The following is a 26,018-nucleotide window of genomic DNA, read 5'->3' on the forward strand; positions in this document are numbered from 1 at the left end:
TCCATCATACATTCAGTTTGTTCGAAGCTCCCCTCCCCTCCAATGTATTGGAACAGTGAGGCCAATTCCTTCATTTTTGCTGTTAACTTAAAGCACTTGCCTTTACATCAAAAGATGAACATGGGATCAACATTTTAGCTTTCATTTTCCGGTCTTTCTATCTAAATCTCCATCCGCCAATTTTTCATATGAGCAAAAATATTGGCACATTTGATTAGCTGGTGTACTTTGTTGGGCATGTGTAACTGATTATGGTCATCAAAAATTACAGTGCTGTTGGGGCACATTGTTTACTCACAGAATAAGCATAGAAGCAAGCTTGTTTTTGTGGGTTGTTTTATCACCAAAAAAAGAAGACTTTGCAAAGAGAGTAAAAGCTACCAGTCTTACGAGTTCTCACCCCATACTGAAGCCCAGAAAAAAACTGTTATATCAAAGTGAGAGAGACGGAGAAACAAAAAAAAACAATTATCTTTTTCCAGCTCCACTTATCTTTATCAAAAAACAGTTAGTAGCCACAACATAGCTGGGAACAACTAGTCTATACAGCATGGCTAGGAAAGAGCTAGTAGTCACAACATAGTTAAGAACAATTAGTACACATTGTGTAGCCGTAAAAGAGCTAGTAGTCACAATGTAACAATAAAGCTTGCTACAGTTGTATTAAACTAATAGAAGTGATATTTGGTATATATAAAACACATTTTTCAACTCAAATGAATGTTTATCCTCAGTCAAAATGTAACATAGAATGCAACTGCAACAATCTTAGTAAACCCCTTTTCTTGGGGATTTTTTTCAGTTCGTCCACTGGTATTTCATTTACGTATTTGACTGAAGAGACAGGAAATTAACAGTGACGTTACCATGCTCCACAAATTTAATCTAGGGAAATGAAAGATGTGAGAGTGGGGGTCAGGTTTGCGGGAAAAGTTTAGAAACCACTGCTTTCAGTTTGTGAATCAGATCCAGATGTCACAACTTTACCTAAAAAAATGAGCTATTTATCTTGTCTCATATTCATCTTTTTTCTTTGTTCTACAAAAAGTGTTAGCAATCTTCAGAAAAGAAAACCAAAAGAACTGGGCTCACTGTAACAATACTGTTTGATTTAAGTATGCACCATTACTGATGAACATTCAATGAAAGAAAGTATTGAGGCACATCTTTCAATTAGGTAATTTATTAGTTAATGATAGGGGAGGCCCCGTAGCTCAGTGGTTGGAGCACTGGTTTGGTAAACCAGGGGTTGTGGGTTTGAAAAAAATTGTGCCAAACATATATGTGCGTTCATCTGAGATGACATGCTGTGGCGGCCCCGAAAGGGACAAGCCAAAAGAAACTTACCCTATTAGTTAATGATAGGACTATAATGGATTCCCCCTGAATGTGATTTTTTTTTAAATTTACCAAGATATAGATATTTTATAATCCCATTTACCTACTCTTTCTATGTGTTAACTAACATCCATTAATATTACATTATATTATATTATATTATATTATATTATATTATATTTAGATGTGATGATATAAATGTATGTAGGGGTCAATAAGTGACTAAATAAATGTATTGCCAAATAAGTCCCACATCAGTTTTTATCCTGTTAATATTTTGTTTCACACCACCAGTTCTACTGAAAAATATAGTTTTTTTTTTTTTTATTAATCAGAACCCAAAGGTCAGTGAAGCTAATGTAATTTCCCTTTAAGATTTTTTTGGGTAATACTTACGAATACAAGTATTAACTTGACAGGAAAATTTTGTTTTTTTTTTCCAAATCTATTACCTATTAATCATCTATTGGTCATATCCAAAAGGTGACAGAGACAGAAGAGAGAGCAGAAAATGTTTCACTGCACTGCTTCATCAATATATTAAACATTCACTTTTGTAATATCTCTCTAGGTCGTCAATTTCTCCTCCACAACAATTGCTGTTTTTATCGGAGTTGTGGGAATTCTGTCCATTGTTGCACAGGTAACACAAATACTCAATGTGCTGTACTGTTTTTGGATCACATGTTGAAGTTAAACTATGACAAAACAACTAGCACTGCAGAACCCTTACAACACAGTTTATTCTTATTCTTTTTATTATTATCATTGGGATTATTACTTGTATTAATAAGTCGTAGTTGTAGGGATGTAGATACAGGTAACTTAAACAGAGAGGAGCTTGTGGACAAAAGGCAGAGCCAGTGTAGCCAATTTAACTTTTTTCTTTTTTGTTACCCCTTTGAAAGACTCAGTTTAATTTAATTTGCGCAAGAAATCAAACGACATAAGCAAAATAATTTTCAGATTGTTTTGTGTATGAAAAGATATGAGCCCTGTAGAAGCCCATAAACTAATAACAGCCCATTCGGTAATAATAGCCTATACCGTAATAAATTTGCCCCTTTTAAATTATACTAGGCCAGTAATCTAATAAAAGTCTTGAACCTGTAATGTAATAACTTTTCGCCAGTAACACAATAAATAAATGATTTTGTTATTGTGTTGTTGGTGAGGTTAAAAAAAAAACATCTTGGAAATGTAATAGCTTACCCCATTCTATAATAATGGAACAAAAACACTTTATTTAACCATTTATTTTTGGGCATTTTTGCGAAAATACACACTCTCTCTATGTTTGTCCCTAACTCTCCTATTATACCTTTATTTGACATAATGATTAGCATGATCTCTCATCCTGCCTGCTGTTCCTTGGGCTTTCAGACTTTCTCCACGTGCAGTGGACGTTATTGGGAGAGGGCGGTAGAGGAGGCATATATTGAATTTTAGTTAGAGTACTGTTACTTTTGAAAAACATGACTCATGTAGAAGTAAAGCATAGCCATCTAAATATTTACTTGACAAAGAGTAAGAAACCACTCAATGGAAAAATACTGAGTAATTTCTGAGTAACTTCTGATTTTGTTTTAAATCAGACCATGCACATTTAAAAAAATATACTAATAATAATATATGGGAGGCGACCTATGCCTGGCACCATTCCAGTTTTTCACTGCCCAAAAACCAGCACATGCATTGACCCCTACAGAAACATTATTTGCTTCATTCATTTTGTCGAGAATCTGTTTGCTGACCAGACTTAGTGATTATTTGTCTGTGTGCATGTGCTATTTTTGCCACATCCACTGCCAAAACAACGACAAAAACATCTGGATTTGCACTTACTGGCAGGTGTTTTCTTAAAAATTAGAAGTAGACTAAAATATCCAAGTTTGAGAATGCTGGTCTGTAAACACACCCGTGCACCTGTTTTTTTCCCCCAAATTAGTAATTCTGTTTGGCTTGGAAGGCTATGTGTATCTATCCATTTTCTGTACCCCTTGTAAGGAAAATTGATTCACTATCCATTTTCTGAACCGCTTATCCTCACTAAGGTTGTGGGCGTGCTGGAGCCGATCTGGATATTTTTCGGGAAAAGTAGGTTTACCCTGAGATAGCCACCAGCCAATCACAAGCCACATAGAAACAAACAACCATTTGTACTCACATTCACACCTGTGGGCAATTCAGAATTTTGAATCAGCTTATTACATGTTTTTGAGGGGGAAAAAATGACGTAGGCATGGTGAGAACATGCAAACTCCACACTTGGAGGGCTGTGTTTTGAACCCCTATCCTCACAACTGTGAGACGGACGCCCTAACCAGTTGCTCACTGTGCCACCATGGAAAAATTGGATGACAGTATTATTGTAATCTTACTTTAAGAACAGTGCCCAAAACTTTTCAAGTAGGTGCATGTTTTTTTCCTTATTCATTCAAATATGGCAGACTCCAAATTTTTTTTGTCCTTTTTTAGTTGGTTAATGATTATATTTATGTGTCAAATGTTTAAAACAGTATTTGAAATACAGTAAGTATTTAACACGTCACCATTTCTCTCACTAAATATATTTACAAAGTTGGTGTTTGCGTGGAATTTCCACCAGATGTTGGGAACAATGCGAGTAATCATACAAAGAAAGTAGAACAAATAAGATCAGAAATAGTTTTGTGGTTAAAAAAAAAAATGAAATGACACAACAAAAAAGTATTGAACATGAATAAAGGGAGGTGCAAAAAGCCATGGAAAGCTGAGAACACACCTAAAATCATTAACAATCAAAGAGTCAAGACACAACTCACGATGAAGAAGAGCAGAGAGCTGTTCCAAAGACTTATTAATTGTTGCAAAACATTACGGCATTGGTTACAGATGCATAGCTAAGCTTCTGAATGTTCCAGTGAGCACGATTAGAGCCATAATACGTGAGTGGAAATCCAATCATTGCTATCGTGGCTGGCTGAAACACAATATAATGAGAGAGAGCAAGATCAATGGATAATATTGTAGAAATTGTAAAAGTAGAAATCTGCAATACATATAGTGGGACTGCAAACAACAACCATCATATAGTGGAGGTAGACTGTATCTGGACTCAGTGATGATAAATTATGTGGACTCATTGTTCCACAACTGCAAATAATTTTTTCCAGACCCGTGCATCCTGGGACTCCAGTGTAAAATGATCACATGATTACATTTCATTGTGGGCCATTTACATTTTTAAAAAGGGCAAATTTATCATATCTTGGGCCATTATTACATTGTGTCTGTTTTTATGTTAATGGCTTCTACAAGCCGTGTGCAAGATAATCATGGCGTCACCCATGCTGAACATTGGCAGAGACCTGATATCCCATTTGTACATTGTAAAAGGAGGGATTTATCGACCTGGTCAAAACTTTAGACTTGTGTGCTTCCAAGCCACAAACATTCAATCTGCCTCATCTGCAAAGTACAACTCACCTGTACATGAGGAAAGTGTGTGAGAGTGTTGAACGGGCTGTGGCATCACTCTTACATTATGGCCGTGTCAAGCCATACAGTTTGACAGTTGATTAATTAAGGATTGTGTTTCAATGTTTGGACAAAAGGGACATTTTTCCATGAGGAAGCATATACTGTATTTTCTCATTATCTATAAAGAAGAAAAACGAGCATCTCTTGTATTTATGTAGAAGTTAATGCAAGTGTCAAAGTTACTTTGGTATAATGAGAAATAAAGCAGGGAAAAACTAGGGGAAAAAAGCAAAAATGTTTTGAATCATTCCGTTGTCGTTTGCATTTTCAAGAGGCAGACAGGAACATTTGTTAAAATTGGAACTCGGATTGTACACGCCTGACTTCAATTTCCGCTTAGTGATGGTGTCGATATGTGCTTGTTAGCTGGTTTTGGCTCCTGCACTCACGTGACCTTTGTGAGGATAAGCAGCTTGGGAAATGAATTTCAGATTTTTTTTTTTGTGAACTCATTATAAAACCATATTACCCAACCTTAATTTGTTTTTTGTGATACTCATAGCGATAGTAATAATAGATGGTGACGTGCAGAGCTGTAGGAACTATAGAGTAATAAATTTGATGAGCCACATGTACTGTATTTGCAAGCAACAGTATGGTTTCATGGCAAGAAAGAGTACAGCAGATTTTCCTTGAAGATTTTAATGGAAAACTACAGAGAAGGTCAGAAAGAGCTACATTATGTCTTTGTAGATCTAGAGAAAGCCCATGACAGAGTACCCAGAGGGTACTCCATGCAAGAGTCTGGAGGGGCAGTAATGTATTTAACCATACTACAGGACTTGTATGTGGGCAGCAGAACCACGGTGAAGTGTCCTGTAGGTGTGACAGGAGTTTAAGGTCAAAATGGGACTGCATTAGGGATCAGCCTTGAGCCCCTTTCTGTTTGCAGTGGTGATGGATAGGCTGACAGATGAGGTTAGACTGGAATCCCCATGCACCATGATGTTCGCAGATGACATCTTGATCTGCAGTGAAAGCAGGACCAGGTAGCAACCAGTTAGAAAGGTGGAGCCATGCTTTGGAAAAGAGATGAATATTAGCCAAGTTAAGACAGAAAATGTGTTCATGAATAAGAGGGGTGGGGGTGGGCGGAGTGAGGCGACAGCGAGAAGAAATAGAGGGGGTGGAAGACCTTAAATACTTGGGTCAACAATCCAGAGCAAGAGTGTATATGTGAAATGGAAGTGAACAAACGGTGCCAAGCAGGTTGGAAAGGTTGGAGGAAGGTGTCCGCTGTGTTATCTGACAGAAGAGTCTCTGCTAGTTTGAAGGGCAAAATTTATAACACAATGGTGAGGCCAGCCATAATGTACAGATTCGAGACAGACAAAATATCACTCAGGAATAAAAGATTTCTAGTAATTTAGTAATTGCGGTACATTTTTTTTGACAGTTTGAAATGACGAATAGAACAATGGTCCAGTGACCACTCTGTAGAGGTGATTGAGAAGAAAGAAAGAAAGAAAGAAAGAAAGAAAGAAGGAGAAACATGCCGTTGAAAGTGATAAGTAATGCGATAATTTGGGACAATATCCATGTCTATTTTCTGAAGCGCTTATCCTATTGTGCAAATGTTTCAGATGCTACTCAGGCACATGTGTGGTCAGTATTGGTCAACAACGAATATGCAACTAGTGCAGGGTAGCGAGACTGCTACAGTGAGTGCATGAGTAATGTAAAATTGGCCTGACTGAAATGTGAGAACAAATTTAAGACAAAAATATTGCCAGCATATTGCAATGGAATTGAAAGGAGTAAATTGCAAGAGGGAAGAAACTGTTGGAATGTCGCCTTGTTTTAATTTGGATTCTTCGGGTGGACCTATCTGAGGTCAGGAACCGGAAGAGATTTGACCAGGACATGGAAGGACCAAGAAGGTGGAGTCCCGTAGCTCAGTGGTTAGAACACGGGTTTGGTAAACCAGGGGTTGTGTGTTCATATCCCACTTGGGCCTCCACTCCCTGAGAAGGGTTGCGCCAGGAAGGGCATCCAGCGTAAAAATTGTGCCAAACATATATGTGCGTTCATCTGAGATGACACGCTGTGGCGACCCCGAAAGGGATAAGCCGAATGAAACCATCCATCCATGGAAGGTCAAAGAGCATTTTCCATGCTTAGTTCAAGCAGCATGCAAGTCCTCAAGGGTGGATATCGGGGTACCGATAATCTTTTAGCTGTTTTGATTATCTGTTGCAGTTGGAGTTTGTCCATTTTTTTGTGGCAGAACCAAACTAGACTTTGATGGAGAACACAGGCTGAATCAATGGCTACTGCTCCTGTGGCTTCTTCAGAAGCTGCAGGAACTACAGTACATTGTCTGCTCGGCCTTTTTGGAGGCTGGATTTAATGTTGATCTCCCACTTCAGGTCCTGATGGAGTGTGTTCCCACCACTTTAAGATCTCGACGGTTAATACTGGGCAGTTGGACAGCGTGAGGGAAAGCTGTGGTGAAGAATGCCTCCTGAAGTCTGCAATCATCTCTACAGTCGTTCATGTAGATAGAGAAGAGCAACAGAGAGAGGGCACAACATTGTGGTGTTGCATGTAAATGAGGTGGTGTACCCCCGGCTCTCCTACTGTGTCCTGCCTGTCAGGATGTTGTCAATCCACTAGCATTTGCCAGGCGAGACGCGGAGCTGGACGACCTTGTAGGAGAGGAGTTTGAGTGGGTGTGAAAGAGTCCTTTTCAAATCAGCAGTCGAAGGTGTTCAAGTTGTCTGCTTTTATTGTTTTCGGATTTGGGGGGTTGGTAGCTTGTAGTTGTTTAGAAAGAATACCAGACTGACGACAGGCCTGTCGTCATTCAGACCCAAGATCGCAGGTTTCTTGGTCACTGAGATGATGATGATGGAGTGTTTGAACCAGGATTGTACTTCACACAGAGATCTATTAAAGATCTATGTAAAGACTGGATCAAGCTGGTCTCTGCAGACTTTGAGACAGGATGGAGACACAAGGTCTGGGCTTGCTGTTTTGCTCATCTTTTGTTGTTTGAAGATGTGTCTGACATCATGTTCGTGCATGGTCAAAGCAGAAGTCAAAGTGGTGATGGTGGTCGGAGGTGCGCCTGGGAGGGTGTGGGGTGTGAAAGGGTCCTTTTCAAATCTGTAGTCGAAGGTGTTCAAGTCATCTGGTAGTCTTTGTTTTCGAATTGGGGGTGTTGGTAGCTTGGAATTGTTTAGCAATTTTAAAGAATACCACACTGATTCAGAGTCGTTAGCGGTTAACTGTTTTTCTACTTTAAATGCATTTTCTTTGCAATGTACATTTTTTTAGTCAAATGGTTTCTAGCATGATTTTACAGGGCCCTATCCCCACTTTGATATTAGTCCTATTTAGCCTGGTTAAGTTGCTTACGTTTGACAGTGAACCATGGTTTATTCTTATTGAACGTGCGAAATGGCTTTGTTGGTACACGTATATCTTCACAAAAACTGATATAGGATGTGATGGTTTCTGTATATTAATCTAGGCTGCCAGTTTAATTTTCAAAGACACAGCCAACCAAATTTTTAATGCAGCGCTTCCACTGAACCTCATTCATTATGCATCGGTACTAAAAATTGTCTCTGTTTTTCCTCTTTAGACCCTCGTACTCACACTGCTAATGAGGACTCTGGGTAATAAAAACACAGTTTTATTGGGTCTCGGTTTCCAAATTCTTCAGCTAGCCTGGTATGGCTTTGGATCAGAGCCTTGGTAAAACTTGATTTTTTTTTGAGTATATATCTTCATTATTCACACCATCTGTTAAGCGCTCCCTCCCCCACAATCATGTTTGTCATGATGCATGTGTTTGTGTTCATGCTAACAGGATGATGTGGGCAGCTGGCGCTGTCGCAGCAATGTCCTCCATAACCTTCCCTGCAGTCTCAGCTCTGGTGTCACAGTCTGCTGATCCTGACAAACAAGGTGACAAAGAGAGTTCCCCTCTCTTTTGCTATATGGTATTTTCTTTTCCTTCACATCAATAGGTCACTGTTTCAACATTAGCCATAGGACTTAAGTTTTTGCAGCTTGATAAATTCCTAGTTTAACTAAGGGTGTGTTCACTCTAAAAGTCAATTGAGATTTTTTCCCCAGTTTGACAATTATCAATTCTTTCATTTCAATGTGAAGAATACAATTTAGATTTTCTCATATCCGACCCAAATCTCGTTCACATGGGGATATAAATTGTCCAAGTATCCGATGTGAGTGCAGTATGGATGCTCACGGGGCATGCATCCGATCTACAATAACAACATCCATAGGAGACAAATGTCACAATAGTTGGTCAAAATAGACATGGGAGACAAAGGAGTAAAAATCAGTTAGTGACAAAAAGAAGAACTTTAGAACTGGTAAATATAAGAAAATATCGGCTCCCGTTCCACAAAATCTTTGAGATTACCACAAATGTGTCATGACAAGACGCATGCAAGGAGCCCTATTCTGTCAACACAGTGTCTCATGGCTGTGCATAAGCACAATGTGACGTCCAGTTTTCTGCGGATGCATGTGACATCACAGTCTGCCCTCAGCAAAACCCTTTTTTTGGTAAAATCCACCACATTTTTTGTTTAAAAAAAATTCATTTTCACTCAAAGCACTTATGGAAAAGCCCCCACTATACTGATTAAGTCATTCAGCTTCTCTCGCATCTAGCTGTATTTGTCAGTGCCTTATTTTTTGCATTTCCTCAATGGGCTCTTCATTTCCCTCGCTCGCCCGGTTGGTAGCGCTTTGCAAATGACGGTACCGAAATGACAGCTTGGAAATGAAGGATGTTTTTCAAAACCTAGTAAAGATGTTGTAAAGAAACCTGCCGAGGTCATAACATGCATTGGCTATCTCATATTAAGGCCACGGCTCTGTTCTTTTGTTGTAATGCAGAATTCAAGTTTAGGGGGACGCCAAGAGTTACATACATTTGCATGAATATGCATTATGCATAACCAGAGTTTGTCTTTCCCCACAGGTGTGGCCCAAGGAATGATAACAGGTATCAGAGGTCTGTGTAATGGTTTAGGTCCAGCTCTGTATGGATTCATCTTCTTCCTGTTCGATGTGGAGCTGAACACCATGGACCCCATCCAGGGAGATTTTGACCCCCTACCTCTTCACAGTCCCACCGAGGTACGTATAAGAAATGAAACAGACACCCTTACCCACAGGTGATATTTTGGTGTTCGTTGACTAGTTGTGAGTTCTTTGAGTTTTCTGAAACTAAAAAATAACTGGGTTAGGCTCCAAGCACATCGGCGACCCTAGTGAGGATAAGTTGTACAGAAAATGGATGGATGGATGGATGGATGGATGGATGGATGGATGGATGGATGGATGCCCTCCACCACAACCACAGAGTGGGAATCATTTGGCTTAAGTGAACTAAATGCGTGGGTACATAATACAACATGCTGAAAAGACCTCTTTTTGCATGCATTACTTGCTTGATTATGCATTTATTCAGTGCCAGAGTTCATTTTTATCTATGTTACAATTGCTTAAAACAAACAGGATATTGTATATATAGTACAGACAGTATTTTTGTTTTCTGCCATTTAAATAAAAGAAAAAAAGCCACATTAGCCATTCATTCATTCATTTACCATGCCGCTTAACCTCACTCGGTTCATTGGCATGCTGGAACCTATCCCACCTGACTCTAGTAGAGAAGTGGAGTACAGCCTAACTGGTAACCAGCTAATTGCAGAGCATATAAAAACAAGCAACCATTCGCACTCACAGTCACACCTACTGCCAATTTAGCGTCGACAATTAACATAACTAACTTTTTTTTTTTTTTTATGAAGTGTACGTATACTGTGCCTATCAAATGTCACATTTTACTTTCCTCAAGCCCACATTATAACAGGGTATCCAACCTGCAACATTCCGGTTGTACTATGACCATGGATATATATATATATATATATATATATATATATATATATATAATTGTTTTTTCTTGTTTCTATCAGCAAACGCTCATCCCTGGGCCACCTTTCCTTTTGGGGGCGTGTACAGTGGTTGTCGCCTTCCTTGTTGCTCTCTTTATCCCAGAGAAAGCATCCTCTGGCCCTCCATCCTCTCCGCTGGCTCTTAATGACAAGCCTCGCCCAGTCAGCAAAGAGTCGTTGTCCTCGCTGGCAGGCGTCCATATCAATACACCTCTGCCAGGCAGTGATGAAGAAACTCCTCCCAGCACCAGTGATGAGGACTTTGAGCCTCTGCTGCAGGACAGTATTGTTTGATGGACCAGTGCAAGGACCACAGCGTCTGGGATTAACATTTTAACTGGACTGATTGTTTTTTGTGTAAAAGAGGAGCACATTTCCTTTGCTACTGGGTGAGTAAAAGTTCAGTGACTTGACCGTCTGAAGTTTGTGATCGACAGCATGATGCTCCAATCGTAATGATGCTTTACCAGAGGATGGGACTAGCATTTTATTGGACTGTCCAGCATAGCCCAGAAGTGATTTTAACAGAGCGGCAGCAGCAAAGTGCTCCAAATAGGAATCTGTTGTTTAACTGGACAAAGGCAAGTATTTTTGGTTGATAAAATGAGGTTGTGACTGACAACACCACAATAATAATGTCACCAGCTTTTGATCTGATTGAAAAAGGAAACGTACACATTTCTGGTTTCCCAAAAGATTTCTTAAATGTTGTACATTTCTGGTTATTAACTAGCTCAACTGAAACAAAGTTTTAAAGGTGGGATTGTTGTATATCTTCATGGTTGAAGTGTAACAATTTTTTTTTATTGAAGGAAGTTATCATATTCAGATGTATCGTTTTACTACGGAAATGTATTGATATTTTTTATTGGTTATTGTATAATTGAACAACATATTTACAGCTACTAAAGCATCTGTCTTGATTTGTACATTTCTAAGATATGACAAGTTATAATAATCCAGAAGATGATTTCGTCACATAAAATTGGAAATGCCAAGATTTTGATTTAATTCCATCCATCCATTTGAAACATCGGCTACCCGGACTCAATGTCCCCCACCTTACCCAGGATGTGGTCAAGGAAACTCAAGGTCAAAGAAAGTTATCAAATCACTCCATCCATCCATCCATCCATTTTAACACCTTATGTGTTCTCTTTAGGCTCATAGGTGAACTGGATCTCATCCCAGCTGAATTTGGGAGTGACGGGAGTCACAACCTGGACTGTATTTCATTGCAGGGCACAAATTGACAACCATTAACATTCACATTAAATTATCCTAAAACGCATTTCGGAAGGAATGTTTGGGGAAGACCAAGTATTAAATCATATACAATGAATGAATATTTATCTTTAGAAATTATTAATAAATTTAATGAATTTCAGGGTGGACAATAACAGCGCATCTGCTTATATTTGAAGTCAGATTCCACGCTTGTTAAATTACCTCAGATCACATTCAAACGGTTTACTTTTTGATTAGAATTGTTTAATAATATACTATATTTAAAATTGGAGTATAAAATTGCTTCTGAGCAATTGTATTAAAAGGACCTTATTGTTGCGTACATTCTAGTGGTAATTCAGCAGTAGATGACAACTTCTTTAGTTTATATTCTGAACATTACAGTTTTACCCATGCAATGTTTTACTCTTACAATTCTATTCTCAAAATAACATAGATTTTGGGATCATTGTAAATGTTCTCCCAGATTTTCCTCACCAGTGTACACGAATAATTAAAAAAAAAAAACACTGCAGAAATCTTTGTCACTTTGCCAAAGGTATATTCTGTCAATATAAGATGAGAGAAGATGAGATTTAACTCAATTGATCTCTTGACCCACAATCCTATTGTTACTATGCAATACAGGCATTATATTTGTACTTCATGAAAGCTTTAGAGAGAAGATTGAAGAAGGAATGTCCAAGAGGTTACCTCTACATAAGTGGCACAGTGTACATAAGTGTTTGCTTCATGCTCAAAAAATGTAACTGAAAAAGAATGAACATCTTATTTAAATGGTGACTATGAAGACTTGTTTTATGTTACTCACTGGTACAACCAGAGCTGGCATTATGCTCTCACATTAACAGTGAAAATCAATTTTCTGAAACTAGGATTCTTTGTTAAATAGATTGAAACCTAGTTTTAGTGAGAGGTAATTGATAAATAAATAGTCATAATGCTTCCACATCAGCATTTCTTATGGAAGTTTACCATCATGTGCTACAATCATAATAAACTGTTTTCCCCACTGATCTCATATCATGCATATCGTGTGATGTCTAAAAAAAATAAAGGCAACTGTTGTTTATATTTGTTATTATTACTGGCGGCGGCACAGTACTGGTTTGGTAAACCAGGGGTTGTGGGTTCGTATCCCACTGGGGCCTCCATTCCCTGAGAAGGGTTGCGTCAGGAAGGGCATCCGGCGTAAAAATTGTGCCAAACATATATATGCGTTCATCTGAGATGACACGCTGTGGCGACCCCGAAAGGGACAAGCCGAAAGAAACTTGCTTGGCACAGTAGGGCTGCTGAAAAGCGTTGGCCTCACAATTCTGAGGACGCGGATTCAACCCCAACCATACCTGTGTAGATTTTGCATGTTTTCACCGTGCCTGCGTGGGTTTTCTCTGAGCACTCTGGTTTGCCCCCACATCACAAAAAGATGCAGCATTAATTAGACACTCTAAATTGCCCCTAGGTGTGCTTGAGAGTGCAGCTCTTTGTCTGCCCAGCGATTGGCTGGCCACCAGTTCAGGGTGTACCCTGCCTCCTCCCTGTTGTCAGCTGGGATAAGCTCCAACACTCGTGACCCTTGTGAGGATATGTGGCTAAGAAAATGGATGGATGGATTGATGGATTATTACTGGTGGCACGGTGGAGCAGCTGTAGTGTGTTGGACTCACAGTTCTGAAAACCATGGTTCAAATCGCAGCCCCGCCTGTATGGAGTTTGCATGTTCTCTCTGTGCCCACACAGGTTTTCTCTGGGTACTCCGGTTTCCTCCCACATCCCAAAAAATACACATTAATTGGAGACTTTAAATTGACCTGAGGTGTGATTGTGAGTACTATGACTGTTGTCTATCTCCATGTTTCCTAGTAACCAGTTCAGGGTATACCCTGCCTCCTGGCTGGTGACAGCTGGCGTAGGCACCAGCACTCCCGGGACCCTTGTGAGGATAAGCGGCTCGGAAAATGGATGGATTTTTTTTTTTTTACAAAATTATCCAGACTCTTATCACAAGCGTGAATGAAAACGTGCATGTGCACAGTGCCATTTGATTGTTCCCCACTTTAATGAGACTGGTACATCAGTGAAAGTGCCTCAGCACTGTAAATACTTTACCTGTAGTTAAATGTTTGTGATTTAAATAACTGTACATGGAATTAATTGTAAATAAAATGTCTGGTCTGAATATGTTCAGACAAGACATAATACTGATCAGTAAAAATTAAGACAAGAATATAAGTTGACATCACCTCAAGTGAATCACTTTTGTGTCACTTTCACGTTTGTGCACTTGTGTTATTGAAGTTTTATCCCTTGGAAACATCCAAATATCCACTTGAATAATGCAATTTATTAAAATTGGGCATACATACTTGTAGCGTGTATTTGCGTATAACTGCGACCTCTAGAGGGCAATGTGCAATAGTATTGATGATCCTCGTGTAACTGGCGTCCAATCCGAGCCAGGGTTGTCGATCACGTGATCACAGAGTCAAACTGAAAGGGGACCAAACGGCAGCAACGAATATGGAGGTCTCCCCGAGCAGCTTCACGCCGGAGAGATATTGGACAGAGGAGAAAGAAAGGACACTCATTTCATTCTTTTCTAGTAAGTGAAAAGGGACATGATTGCAACCCTTTTACTCCAAAAAGTACAAATTTCTCAAAGTTTGGAGTGGGTCCCGATGGATGACAATGTTGTTCGTTATTTGGCAACCGTTGCTCGTTTCGAACGATTGTTGTCTGTGAAATGAGCAACTGACAGATCATAGCAATGGCGACCGGAAACCTGAGACAGATTGGCCTGAAATAGCAGCCTAAACAGTGATGACTATAGTCATCACATCACTAGACGCTATAGTTTAGGGTTACCCTAAAACTACACATTTTCACAAGTCTAAAGTCGAAAAAAAGTGGTTAAATTGAAATGGCTGTATTCTGAACTTATATTTAAATGTGGAAAACATAATGAGAAGAAGATAGCAAATAAAACAATAATTTGTTGGGTGTGTATTGTTACACTTTTATAACTATTGGAATAGAGGACACTTCTAAAGGTTTTTGGACAACACCTCTGTCAAAATATTTGCTATGGAAAAGGAGTCGTACCCTTGACTTTTTACTGTGTTAAAATTCAGAAGTTGACATGACGGTATTTCAGGAATCGCTGAAAACATTCACTTAAATGTGACCCCAATTCGTGAAATATTCATCCATCCATTTTCTTCTCCTTATGGGAGGTCATGTCGCAGGGGCAGAAGCTTCCGCAGGGAAGCCCATCCTTCCTTCTCCCTAACTACTTTGTCCAGCTCTTCCGGGATGACCCCAAGGTGTTCCCAAGCTAGCCGGGAGACATAGTCTCTTCAGTGTCTAGAGTTATCCCTGAGTTCACCTCCTGATGGGACATGCCCAGAACACCTCACCAGGGAGGCATCCAGGATGCATTCAAATCAAATGCCCGAGCCAACTCATCTAGGTCCTCTCAAGGCGCAGGAGCAGCAATTTGACTCTGAACCCCTCCTGGATCACTGAGCTTCTCACCCTTTCTCTAAGGGAGAGCACAGACACCCTGCGGAAGAAACTCATTTTGGCCGTTTGTATCCTGGATCTTGGTCTTTCGGTCATGATCGCAGCTCGGGACCACAGGTGAGAGTAGGAACGTAAATTTACCTGTACATTGATTGCTTTGCCTTTCGGCTTAGCTCGGTCTTCGCCACAACAGACCGATACAAAGTATGAATTACTCCATATGCTGCACCAAACTATGAAGCTCCCATGCCATGCTTCCCTCACTTGTGAAGAAGACCCCAAGATAGTTGAACTCATCCACTTGGGGCAGGATATCATCCCCAACCTGGAGAGGGTACTCGACCCTTTTCCAACTGAGGACCATGGTCTCAGATTTGGACGAGCTGTTTTTAATTTCAACCACTTCGCACACCGTTGCGAAATGCTCCTCTGAGATTTTTAGATCCATCCATCCATCTTCTACCGCTTTTCATGGTTGGGTCGTGGGGGTAGTAGCTTTAGCAGGGATGCCCAGACTTCTCTTTCCCCACCCACCTTATCCAGCTCTTCTGAATGAATCCCAAGGTGTTCCCAGGACAGACAAGAGACGTAGTCTCTCCAGCATTATCCTGGGACATCCCCGGGGTCTCTTTCTGGTGGAACATGCCCAGAACACTTCACCAGGAAGGCTTCCAGGAGGCATCCGGATCAAATGGCTCCTCTCAATGCAGAAGAGCAGCCGCTAAACACTGCGCCCCTCCCTGATGACCATGGTTCTCACCCTGTCTCTAAGGGAGAGCTCTGGCACCCCGCTGACAAAACTCATTTTGGCCGCTTGTATCAGGGATCTTGTTCTTTCGCTCACAACTCACAGGTTGAGGAGTGTGTTTGGAACGCACCCTCCAGTCCCCTTTCTTAAACCTTTTCCGGGCAGGGGTTGCAAATTTGCAACAGGTTTAATATAATCGAAAATTTTAAGTCCAGAGTATAATTTTCTGAAACTATCAGATTTTTCCCTCTGCAAAATTTTATTTGCTTCAGAGAAGGTTAAAAAGTCGGGCCACCACCCCAGTCTGGCAATCCAGAAGCTCTGTCCCCGAAGTCCACATGATGTTGCAGAGGTGTGTCAACTCAGACAGCTCCACAACATCAGATTACGGTTTGACACTTTTAGAATATATATAAATTTTTTCACACTCTAGACATGCTTAGGCCAAAAAATGTGGTTCCAATTTCGTACATTTCAGAATGAGCATCGGTAGGTAGATTTATTTTAGAAAATATTTTTACACCGTCTCCAGCACTTTTTGCTGCCATCTTATTGTCAATTATACTTAATTTGCGCTCTCTTGTGCTTAATGAGATCAAAATTCATGATGCAGTCTCCCATTTCGAACAACCAGAATATTAGCACAGATGATAAATAAACTTAATCTTGTCACAAACGAGGCGGAGGGTTAGACCCAAAAGCAGGATGCCGAGACGTAAGCATGGATTTTAGGAAGGTTTGTTGTCAGGTAGAGGTTATACACGGGAACGCAGTCCAACAGGGCGACAGTACAAAAATCACAAGACAAAAGGCTTGTTCAAAAAAAAAACATGAAAAACTCGCACATGGCGAAACATGAAAAGGTAACTTGACTAGATATGTCTCAGTAACGCTATGACATGGGATGAGGCTGTTATGCTAGCTGACGCTTGTGAACAGACATGCATATACACACAATGATCTGGCAGCAAATGGCATGAAATAAAAGGCTTAAATACACAACCTAATCAGGGCGAAATGAGGTGTAGCAGCACGCACAAGGAAGTGGCACACAGCCAGACCGCTGCTCGCTGCAGGCGGATCTGCGCATGACCGTGGAGAACCACGCACCTGAGAAAATTATTCCATGGTGTAAAAATGTTATGATCGTTGCGAATTTTTAGGGTCAGTCGGGAAATTGGAACCACAAGAATTTTTTTTTTTACACCTTATTGTGAATTGTGATGAAATACTCATCTAATGTTAATATTTGTAAATACACTATATTGCTAAAAGTATTCACTGACCTGCCTTGATTAGGATATAAATTTAAGTGACGTCCAATTCTTGATTCGTACTGTTTTAAATATGACATCGGTCCCTGATGTGCAGTTATAACAACTTAAACTCTTCTGGGAAGGCTTTCCACATAGTTTAGGAGTGTGTTTATCGGACTTTATGACCATTTTTCAAGAAGCGCATTTGCAAGGTTACCATATGACAGGCGTGAGCATTTCACGGAAACGATCGTTCCGTTACCGTGTCGTTACCCAGCCTTAGAAAACACGTAACCAAAAGTCAGTTTCCCAGATCACAGGGCTTACTTTTAATAAAATTCGCCCACGTGTAGAATGTAAAACAAGTTCTCAACGAAATATAACAATTTGTATAAAACAAACCTACATGAACCCCTTTATTTTTAATGATTAAAACGCCCTGCTTTGTCAGTGTGGTTTACAAACGGCACCGGTTTCCGCTTCTGCGCTACGCATGAGCAAGGTCGAGTTATTCATATCCGGGTCACACAAACACTAGTCAAATATGTCGGTTGCTAAGCGTAAAAGACAAGAGACTGTGTCCCTAAAGACGTTCCAAAAGTGGACTATATCTGAAGAATTTATTGCCGGAACCAATGAAGAAGGTGAGGTGATAAAGCTGAGGTGCAGAATATGAATATAAAATCGTTTCCCACCGTTTCCCAGGACAAAAATCAACAGAACCGAAAGATCGGTTCCCATACTTGCCGAAATCCTCATGCCTGATATGATTTTGGACAAGTAGTCCTTGCTCTCAGTTTGTGCTGTAATTCATCTGTGCTGATGGGGTTGAGGTCAGGATTATGCCAGCCAGTCAAGTTCATCTACGTCAGTCTCTTCACGAGTCTTCATTTCTGCACTAATGTAGTCATTTTGGATTAGGCCATTTCCAAACTATTCTCTCAAAATTGTAAATGTCCAAAATATTAGCCTCACCGGTCCAATGAAAGGAACTCTGAATGCTTCAGTATATCAAGAAATTGTGTACAATCAAACATTTTGACAATTACCCCTTCCTATTCCAAGATGACTGTGCTCCATAAAGACATGGAACAGATAATTTGGTATGGATGAACTTGACTGGCCTGCAGAGTTCTGGCCTCAACATGATGGAATACCTTATGTTGATTTTAAGTGGATAGTGAGACAGGTGTTCTCATCCAACATCAGTGTGTGACCTCACAAATATGCTCCTTTAAGAATGGACACAAATTTCCATAAACTCACTCCTAAACCTTGCTGAAAGCCTTCCCCCAAGAATGTACATCCATCTACCCATTTTGTGAGCTGCTTATCCTCACAAAGATCGCAGGAGTGCTGGTATCTATCCCAGCTATTTTCGTACATTTTCATCCATTCATTTCCTTAGCTGTGCATTCTCACGAGGGTCACAGGAGTGCTGGAGCCTATCCCAGCTATCATTGGGCAGGAGGCAGGGTACACCCTGAACTGGTTGCCAGCCAATCACCTGGCACATGGAAACAGACAACAGTTGCACTCACAATCAGACCTAAGGCCAATTTTGAGTCCCCAATTAATGCATGTTTTTAGGATGTGGAAGGAAACCAAAGTGCCTGGAGAAAACCCACACAGGCATGGGGAGAACATGCAAACTCCACTCAGGCAGGGCCAGGATTTGAACCCCCTGGGCCTCAGAACTGTGAGGCCAACAGTCTAACCAGATGCACCCTCACGCCGCCTCAGCCAATTACTGTAATTAAAACATATATATATAATGTATAAAAATCCTGAAATCTATTGAAAACTTGATATTGTTTGTTTGAATGTCATTAGCTTTGTATTATTCTGTAATGTGTTAATTCATGCAAAAAAAATGCAAGTCATCTGCTCGTGTTTGCAGATTAAAAAAAGACCAATATCTGTTGAATAAATAATTCGTCCGATTAATTGGTTACAATTAATCTAATTAAAACAATTCAGTATAGTGCTTCATAAAAAGATGTTATATTCATATTTAACACCATTAAGGTTAGCATGTGGGTGTTGCCCTAGACTTAATATTAAAGTTTTTAATGACTAATGTTTGAAGTGATAAAGCTTCTGTCAAGAAAAGCACTCTTTAAGTAAAAGTACTTGTCAAACTGTTAATAAATGAAGTTGCAATAGTGAAGACTTATGACAATTTAAAAAGTGCTTACTTTCTGAATTTGCTTACTTTTGCTTAGTTTTCCAACTCTATTCTCTAAAACTGTGCAACTTCCTGCCTCCGTCACATTTTTTCACCTGAACTATAAATCAAAGTTATTACAAGGATAGATTGATGGATTTTTTTTTTTAATGTTTGGGCGTCTGTTTTTTTAGCTTTGGGTGATATATCATATAAGGCCATTTGTCTTAGCCAAGTTTGTGTCAGTATACTGGCATGTTACGGAAAATTGACTTTCAATTTCTTGTATACAAATAGTTGGTGCTATAGAGTGTCTGCACCCTAATTCATTATGAAATGAAACAACCAAGTAAATCTCTATAATTTTAATTCCCAACAAATTTGTAGTGTGTCTACTTTAAAAGTACAGCGCTGCAATTATATTCTTGAGAGTACAAAAAATTCAATACTTGATTAGTGAAGACAATGAGCAGTGGAGACTAACGTATTATTTCATAGAGAACAGTTGCCTGTGGAACCATAAATTAGAAAGCTACAGAAATCGACAGCTGAGATGGAAAATGCTGGAACACTTGAGGATTCTTCTGTCTGCTCAACCCCCACCGGCTCCTTTCACAGGTATATCTAAGCTACAGATGGCAATGCATTTTCTCTAGCAGAACCCTAACATCACCACTATGCCCCCCCGACACTGATCTGTTTTCTCTATCCAGTGGAAGACATCAAAAACAAGTTCAAGAATCTTCGTACCACCTTTCAAAGGCAGTACAAAGCGGTGAAGGCGAGTGAGGTGTGCGGTTCAGATGTGTTTATACCGCAGTGGAAGTACTATCAACAGCTGATGTTCCTGCAGGCTACAGGCCTCGATGACTGCACTGAAGCTCCACTGCAGTCCACGTCAATTGTTTCACAGGAGGAGAGCCCACATGTCCTCACGACCCCAGGTCTCATCATCTCCATCATTCCCCCTGAATCCCCCACCACAACCAACTCATCATCATCCTGCATCCTCTCAAACATCGTAGCTAAATCGCTTTGGACTGAAGAGAAGGAATGTGCGCTTATTGAGTTCTATGCAGGTAGGCAAAATTTCACATTTTAATAATTTGCTGTAAATAAATCAGCACATAAATGCTGAGGGATTGCCGAAGAGTCTAGGCAAATGCTAAAAAAAACAGATTACTTGTGTAAATAAAGTAACATTTAATGTCACTTTCATTAACCCCCCCCCCCCCAAAAAAAAATAAAATAAAATAAAATGCAAAAAACCCACTGTATGTATAAGTGATGAAAGTCCTCCGGATTTTCCCAGAATTCTGGATTTTTAAATTTTCATGAAAATTCCTCTGGAAAATTGAGGAAAAATTTCCTAAAATTAATCCGGATATTAGTTCACAACACTGACCCAACATGCGTTTGAGTTCGTTGTTTTGCTTTCACGAGCGTAGCCATTTTGAGGCACTAACACAAGTAACAGTAACGCCCCTCCCCTCGCATTCTCTCAAAACGTCACTTATTTTATGTGGTCTTGACATTAATTTACATGTTTATTTCATAAATGTTGTTAACTAAAGGAGCCTGCTCCAAAACAACCAGTATTCTGTACGAAAGCGCATGTTCAGAACCGCTTCAAGTAATGCGAGCACATTTACGTCGAAAGTCATCAACATCATGTGGCACGTCAAAGGAAATTCAGTTACACCAGGCAGGGGTGCTCATTGCATCGATCGCGAAGCAGTGTGACAGCGTTAAAAAAAAAAAAAACACCTCATCGCTTGATTCAGGTGTGGCCAATGTGTCGAGCGCATGCACATAAAGGTGCGTTCTAGCAAGCCGGCCTCCTATTTACGGCAGTCCCATGGTGCGTGCCCCCCCCCCACAACAATACGACACGATTGCCGATAGGAATCTTTGTTCCAATATATCGCTAGCTTGTTGCCACTAACGCCGATTATGTTGAAATAAACTTTCAGCATCTTCAAAACGTTGCGAGTATTGACCGTTCGTGTTTATTCCTTGACAGGCCAGTGCATTTAACTTTTATTCAGATAAAGTTTGTCAGATCAAGAATTTTTATTGATGAAAAATTTTAAATACCGTTTTATATTATGTTCTACTAATATCAGTTGAAATTGGAAATGATCTTTTCTGCGTTTTAAGTTTTAGTTTTCTATTTTAGTTATGTATGTATTTGTTTATTTTATTTTTAATTTACAGTTATGTTATATTAATCGTTTAAGTTATTTTAAGGCCATGCCTAATCACACCCACAAATTTATTTGCGAGCATGACTGACCATGCCCGTTCATTTTTCAAATGTGAGTGATTGTGTGTGTATATATATATATATATATATATATATATATATATGTATGTATGTATATATATATATATATATATATATATATATATATAAAATCAAAATATTAAAGGCAACTGATTATACTATTAGTATTACTAGATCTATATCTAAGATAGTGAGCAATGTGGTCGAGTGTATCAGTACAACGCGACGTAACAAGTTTGAGACTTAAACGTTAATACTAATTACTACAGATCAACTTCTTTAACATTTTTTGCTATACGGTGTAGGAATTCTAGGATATATTTTCGTGTATATACTGTATCTATACTATAATATGTATAATGTGGGGAAAATGACCATTTTAGATGTCTTTTTACTGAATAATTCACTTAATTCATTTCTCTTGAGATAAGATGGCATATTTTAATGACAAATGTGATTTTGTGCCATCCAGTGATAGGGGGATGAGGGGCAAAAAAATATGGGCTTGGCCCTTGGGGAACTTCTGCCCAATTTTATGTTTGGTCAGGATTTAGAAATTTTACTTTCAATTTTTGTCTGAATTTTGTTCACAGATATCGCCAGAATGCACCACAGCCATCCATTCTTTTCAAAAATTTCCCAGGGGGGGCATGCCCCCGTACCCCACTAGTGCTCACATTTGTATTTCCAGGAATTTTCACAAAGGTCCACTTTCATCTCTAATATGTTTGCTGAAAAAGAGTGGAAATGTTTTGGGTTATTCCATGTTAACTCAAAAGAGAATTTGCCCTTCCCTTCATATCTTTTTTCCCAATTATTGGGTATGGTTGGAAATGGAAAGAAAAGACCAATGTTTTGGTTCTAAAATTGAACTAAAGATATATAGTCTAACAAACTTAAGTGTAACTTAAGCAAATTAATGTCTCATTGTCTGAAGTCAAATCAGACTCAACCTCCCCTGTTTCAGGTCAGTCAGCATCACCAAAATGATTTAATGTAGTTAAATGCCACAATAGTGAGAGAGAATTTCTTGGAGATTTTTTCTTGTTTTCTTCAAGGTCAAAAGTTTACATACATTACCTTCGTATTAGTATCATTTTTGTTGAACTGCGTGACTTGGGTCAAAGGTCATTGGAGGCTTGACTAGTGGAGACAGTATGGTGATTAATTAAGTGATTGTGTTGCTATGTGCACTGCGACTGACTGGCAATCAGTTACAGGGGTTAGGGTTAGGGTTAGTCATATGCCTTTCACCCGATGTTAGCTGGGATAGGCTCCAGCACTCCTGCGACCCTTGTGAGGATAAGCAACTTAAAGAATGAACATGGACTTGGGTCAAACGTTTTGGGTAACCTTCCACAAGGTTCTGAGATCACTCTGCGAGAATCCTGACCCATTCGTCCCGACAAAACTTTTATAGCTGAGTCGGGTTTGCTGGTTGCCCTGCTCGCACACACCTTTTCAGATTTGCCCACAAATATATGATGGGGCTTTGTGATGGCCACTCCAAGACTTTATCCTCAAACCACAGTTGAACCAAATTGGCAGTATGCTTAAGATCATTGCCCATTTGGAAGACCCATTTGCACCCAAGTTTTAACTTCCTGGCTAATAATGCCTCGAGATGTTGCCTTAATAGCACCATGTAATGTTCTTTCTTCACGCTGCCATTTATTTTATGAAGAGCCCCAGTTCCTGGTGTAGCAGAACATCCCCACAACATGATGCTGCCACTTCCATCCTCCAAAGTTTGTACAGTGTTGTCAGGTCTACAAGCTTCCCCCTTTTTCCTCCAGATGCATTTTTCATCAGACCGCAGGAGATATCTCTAGAAGTCAAGATCTTTGTCTTTGTGTTTTTTTTGCAAACTCTAAGCTGTTTTATTATTTTGTTTTGTTAGGAGTAATGACTTCATTCTCGGCGGCAAGTTGCACAGCCGTAGAGCGTTGGCCTCACAGTTCTGAGGACCGGGTTTCAAATCCCGGCCCCACTTGTGTGGAGTTTGCATGTTCCGTGCCTGCGTGGGTTTTCTCCGGCACTCGGCACTCGGGCAATCCGAATCAGATGCCCCAGCTACCTCATCTGTCTCCTCTCAATGCGGAGGAGCAGCGGCTTGACTCTGAGCCCCTCCCGGATGACCGAGCTTCTCACCCTATCTCTAAGGAATACCCTGGATGCTATGCTGAAGAAACTCATTTTGGCCACTTGTACCCGGGATCTTGTCCTTTCGGTTATGACTACAGTTCATGACCATAGCTAAGGGTAGAAACTTGGGTAAATAAAAATAAATAATAAATTTCAGCTCACCTCCTTCTTCACAACAGCAGACCGATTTAGACCTAATTGCTGTACCTGTGGATCTACGGTTCCATTCTTCCCTCACCCCTAAAAAAGACCCCAACATATTTGATCTCCTCTGCTTGGGAAAGGATCTCATCCCCGACCTGGAGAGTGCACTCCACCCTTTTCTGACTGAAGAGCGTGGTCCTAGATTTAGAGGTAGTGATTCTTATCCCAGCCGCTTAACACTCAGCTGTGAACCGCTCCAGTGAGAGTTGGAGGTCATGGCTTGATGAAGCCAACAGAACCACATCATCATCACCATAGATCCAATTAGACAATCACAAACCCATTTATCGAACGGCGACCTAGGGTGTCCTGGTGCCAAGTCCATGTATGGACACCCTTAAGCTTGAAAATGGTGTTTGTTATGGAGAATCTGTGGTGAGCGCAAAGGTCTAATAACAGAACACCAATCGGGTTCTGATTGGGGGAGCTGTTTCTCCAGGTCTCATTTTCATTGCTCACATGACCATTGAAGTCCTCCAGCAGAACGATGGAGTCCCCAACAGGAGCGCTCTCCAGCACCCCCTCGAAGGACTCGCGGTTACTCTGAACTGCTGTTTGGTGCATAGCCGTCCCTCCACTTGAAGGCAGAGGGAGGCAAGTCTCTTATCCACCAGGGTGAACCCCAACATAAAGGCACTGAGCTGGGAAGCCATAAGTATACCTACATCTACCCAGCACCTTTCACCATGGGCAACTCCAGAGTGGAAAAGTGTCCAACCCCTCTCGAGAGGACTGGTACCAGAGCCAAAGCAGTGTGTGGCGGCGAGGCCGACTATATTTAGTTAGAGCTTCTCGACCTCACACACCAGCTTAGACTCCTTTCCCGTCAGAGAGGTGACATTCCACGTCCCCAGAGCCAGTTTCTGTATCTGGGGGTCCGATCGCCAAGGTTCCCACCTTTGGCCATCACCCAACTCACGCTGTAACCTACCACTATGGGCCTTCCCACACGTGGCCTAGCGCCTCGAGGAACGGGTCCGGAGAGGTGGCCCGCTTCCGGGCAAGGAAAACCTAGATCTATTAATCTTACTTATCATGGGGGTTTATGTAGCTCTCCTTTTTCTGGTACTTCACCAAGGACCTGACCTAGCAAGGTGGGGGTGAAGCCCCCAGACAACATAACTCCTAGGATCATTGGGGGACACAACCCCCTCCGCCATGATAAGGTGACAGCTCAAGCAATTTTTTTCTCCAAAGAAAATAAATCATCATTGAAAAACACCATTTTAACTTCACTTGGGGCGTATTTGTGTGTTTACATTTCTTTGTTATTCTTAAACATTAAATTGGATGCAGAAACAAGACATTTCGCTGTACTGTATATCCCACAATAACAAAAGGTTCCATTCTAAAAAAACATTTTTGTTGTATCTTAAGGGTGGTAAACACTGGATGGGATTGAAATTTCAGAATTTTATTGAAAAAATACAATTCATGCCATTTGATTCCACTGGAAATTGTAATCACCCCCATTAAAAGCCAGTAGTCCCAAGTTTGGGTTTTAAAATGGACGGTTTTAAAACATTCGATTGGTAAATCGGTACAGTTGTCAAGGCCTTTCACAGAAGCTTTTCAACACGCAGTAATTCATGACTTTACATCTCAGTTGGATTACAGTAATGCACTTCATTGT

The 26,018-nt window shown here is 40.3% G+C and overlaps 2 protein-coding genes across 7 annotated transcripts in view; both read left to right on the plus strand.

The window, feature by feature from the left end:
* The window catches only part of LOC133490819 (hippocampus abundant transcript 1 protein-like), a 29,943-nt gene extending 15,550 nt beyond the window's left edge, over window positions 1–14,393 (plus strand). Inside the window, exons 8-13 of one of the 2 annotated variants that reach the window (XR_009792291.1) lie at window positions 1,910–1,981; window positions 8,450–8,562; window positions 8,678–8,775; window positions 9,824–9,981; window positions 10,827–11,897; window positions 11,968–14,393. Coding sequence is in view for 1 of the 2 variants with exons in the window: in XM_061801353.1 (XP_061657337.1) it covers window positions 1,910–1,981; window positions 8,450–8,562; window positions 8,678–8,775; window positions 9,824–9,981; window positions 10,827–11,099 (714 nt within the window). In the remaining variant the exon portion in view is untranslated. Of the gene's footprint in view, window positions 1–1,909; window positions 1,982–8,449; window positions 8,563–8,677; window positions 8,776–9,823; window positions 9,982–10,826 lie in introns of both variants that reach the window. The other variant, XM_061801353.1, reaches the window with a different exon arrangement.
* Window positions 14,394–14,523: 130 nt separating this feature from the next.
* LOC133491234 (uncharacterized) overlaps window positions 14,524–26,018 on the plus strand; it is a 28,576-nt gene continuing 17,081 nt past the window's right edge. For 2 of the 5 annotated variants that reach the window (XM_061802191.1, XM_061802195.1), the window contains exons 1-3: window positions 14,524–14,658; window positions 20,248–20,367; window positions 20,463–20,828. In XM_061802191.1, the coding sequence (XP_061658175.1) occupies window positions 14,577–14,658; window positions 20,248–20,367; window positions 20,463–20,828 (568 nt within the window). In that variant the 5' untranslated portion in view covers window positions 14,524–14,576. Of the gene's footprint in view, window positions 14,659–14,686; window positions 19,335–20,247; window positions 20,368–20,462; window positions 20,829–26,018 lie in introns of those variants that run through there. The other 3 variants (XM_061802192.1, XM_061802193.1, XM_061802196.1) reach the window with 3 other exon arrangements.

The sequence above is a fragment of the Syngnathoides biaculeatus genome, chromosome 17 (assembly GCF_019802595.1).
Source record: "Syngnathoides biaculeatus isolate LvHL_M chromosome 17, ASM1980259v1, whole genome shotgun sequence".
Classification (NCBI taxonomy): domain Eukaryota; kingdom Metazoa; phylum Chordata; class Actinopteri; order Syngnathiformes; family Syngnathidae; genus Syngnathoides; species Syngnathoides biaculeatus.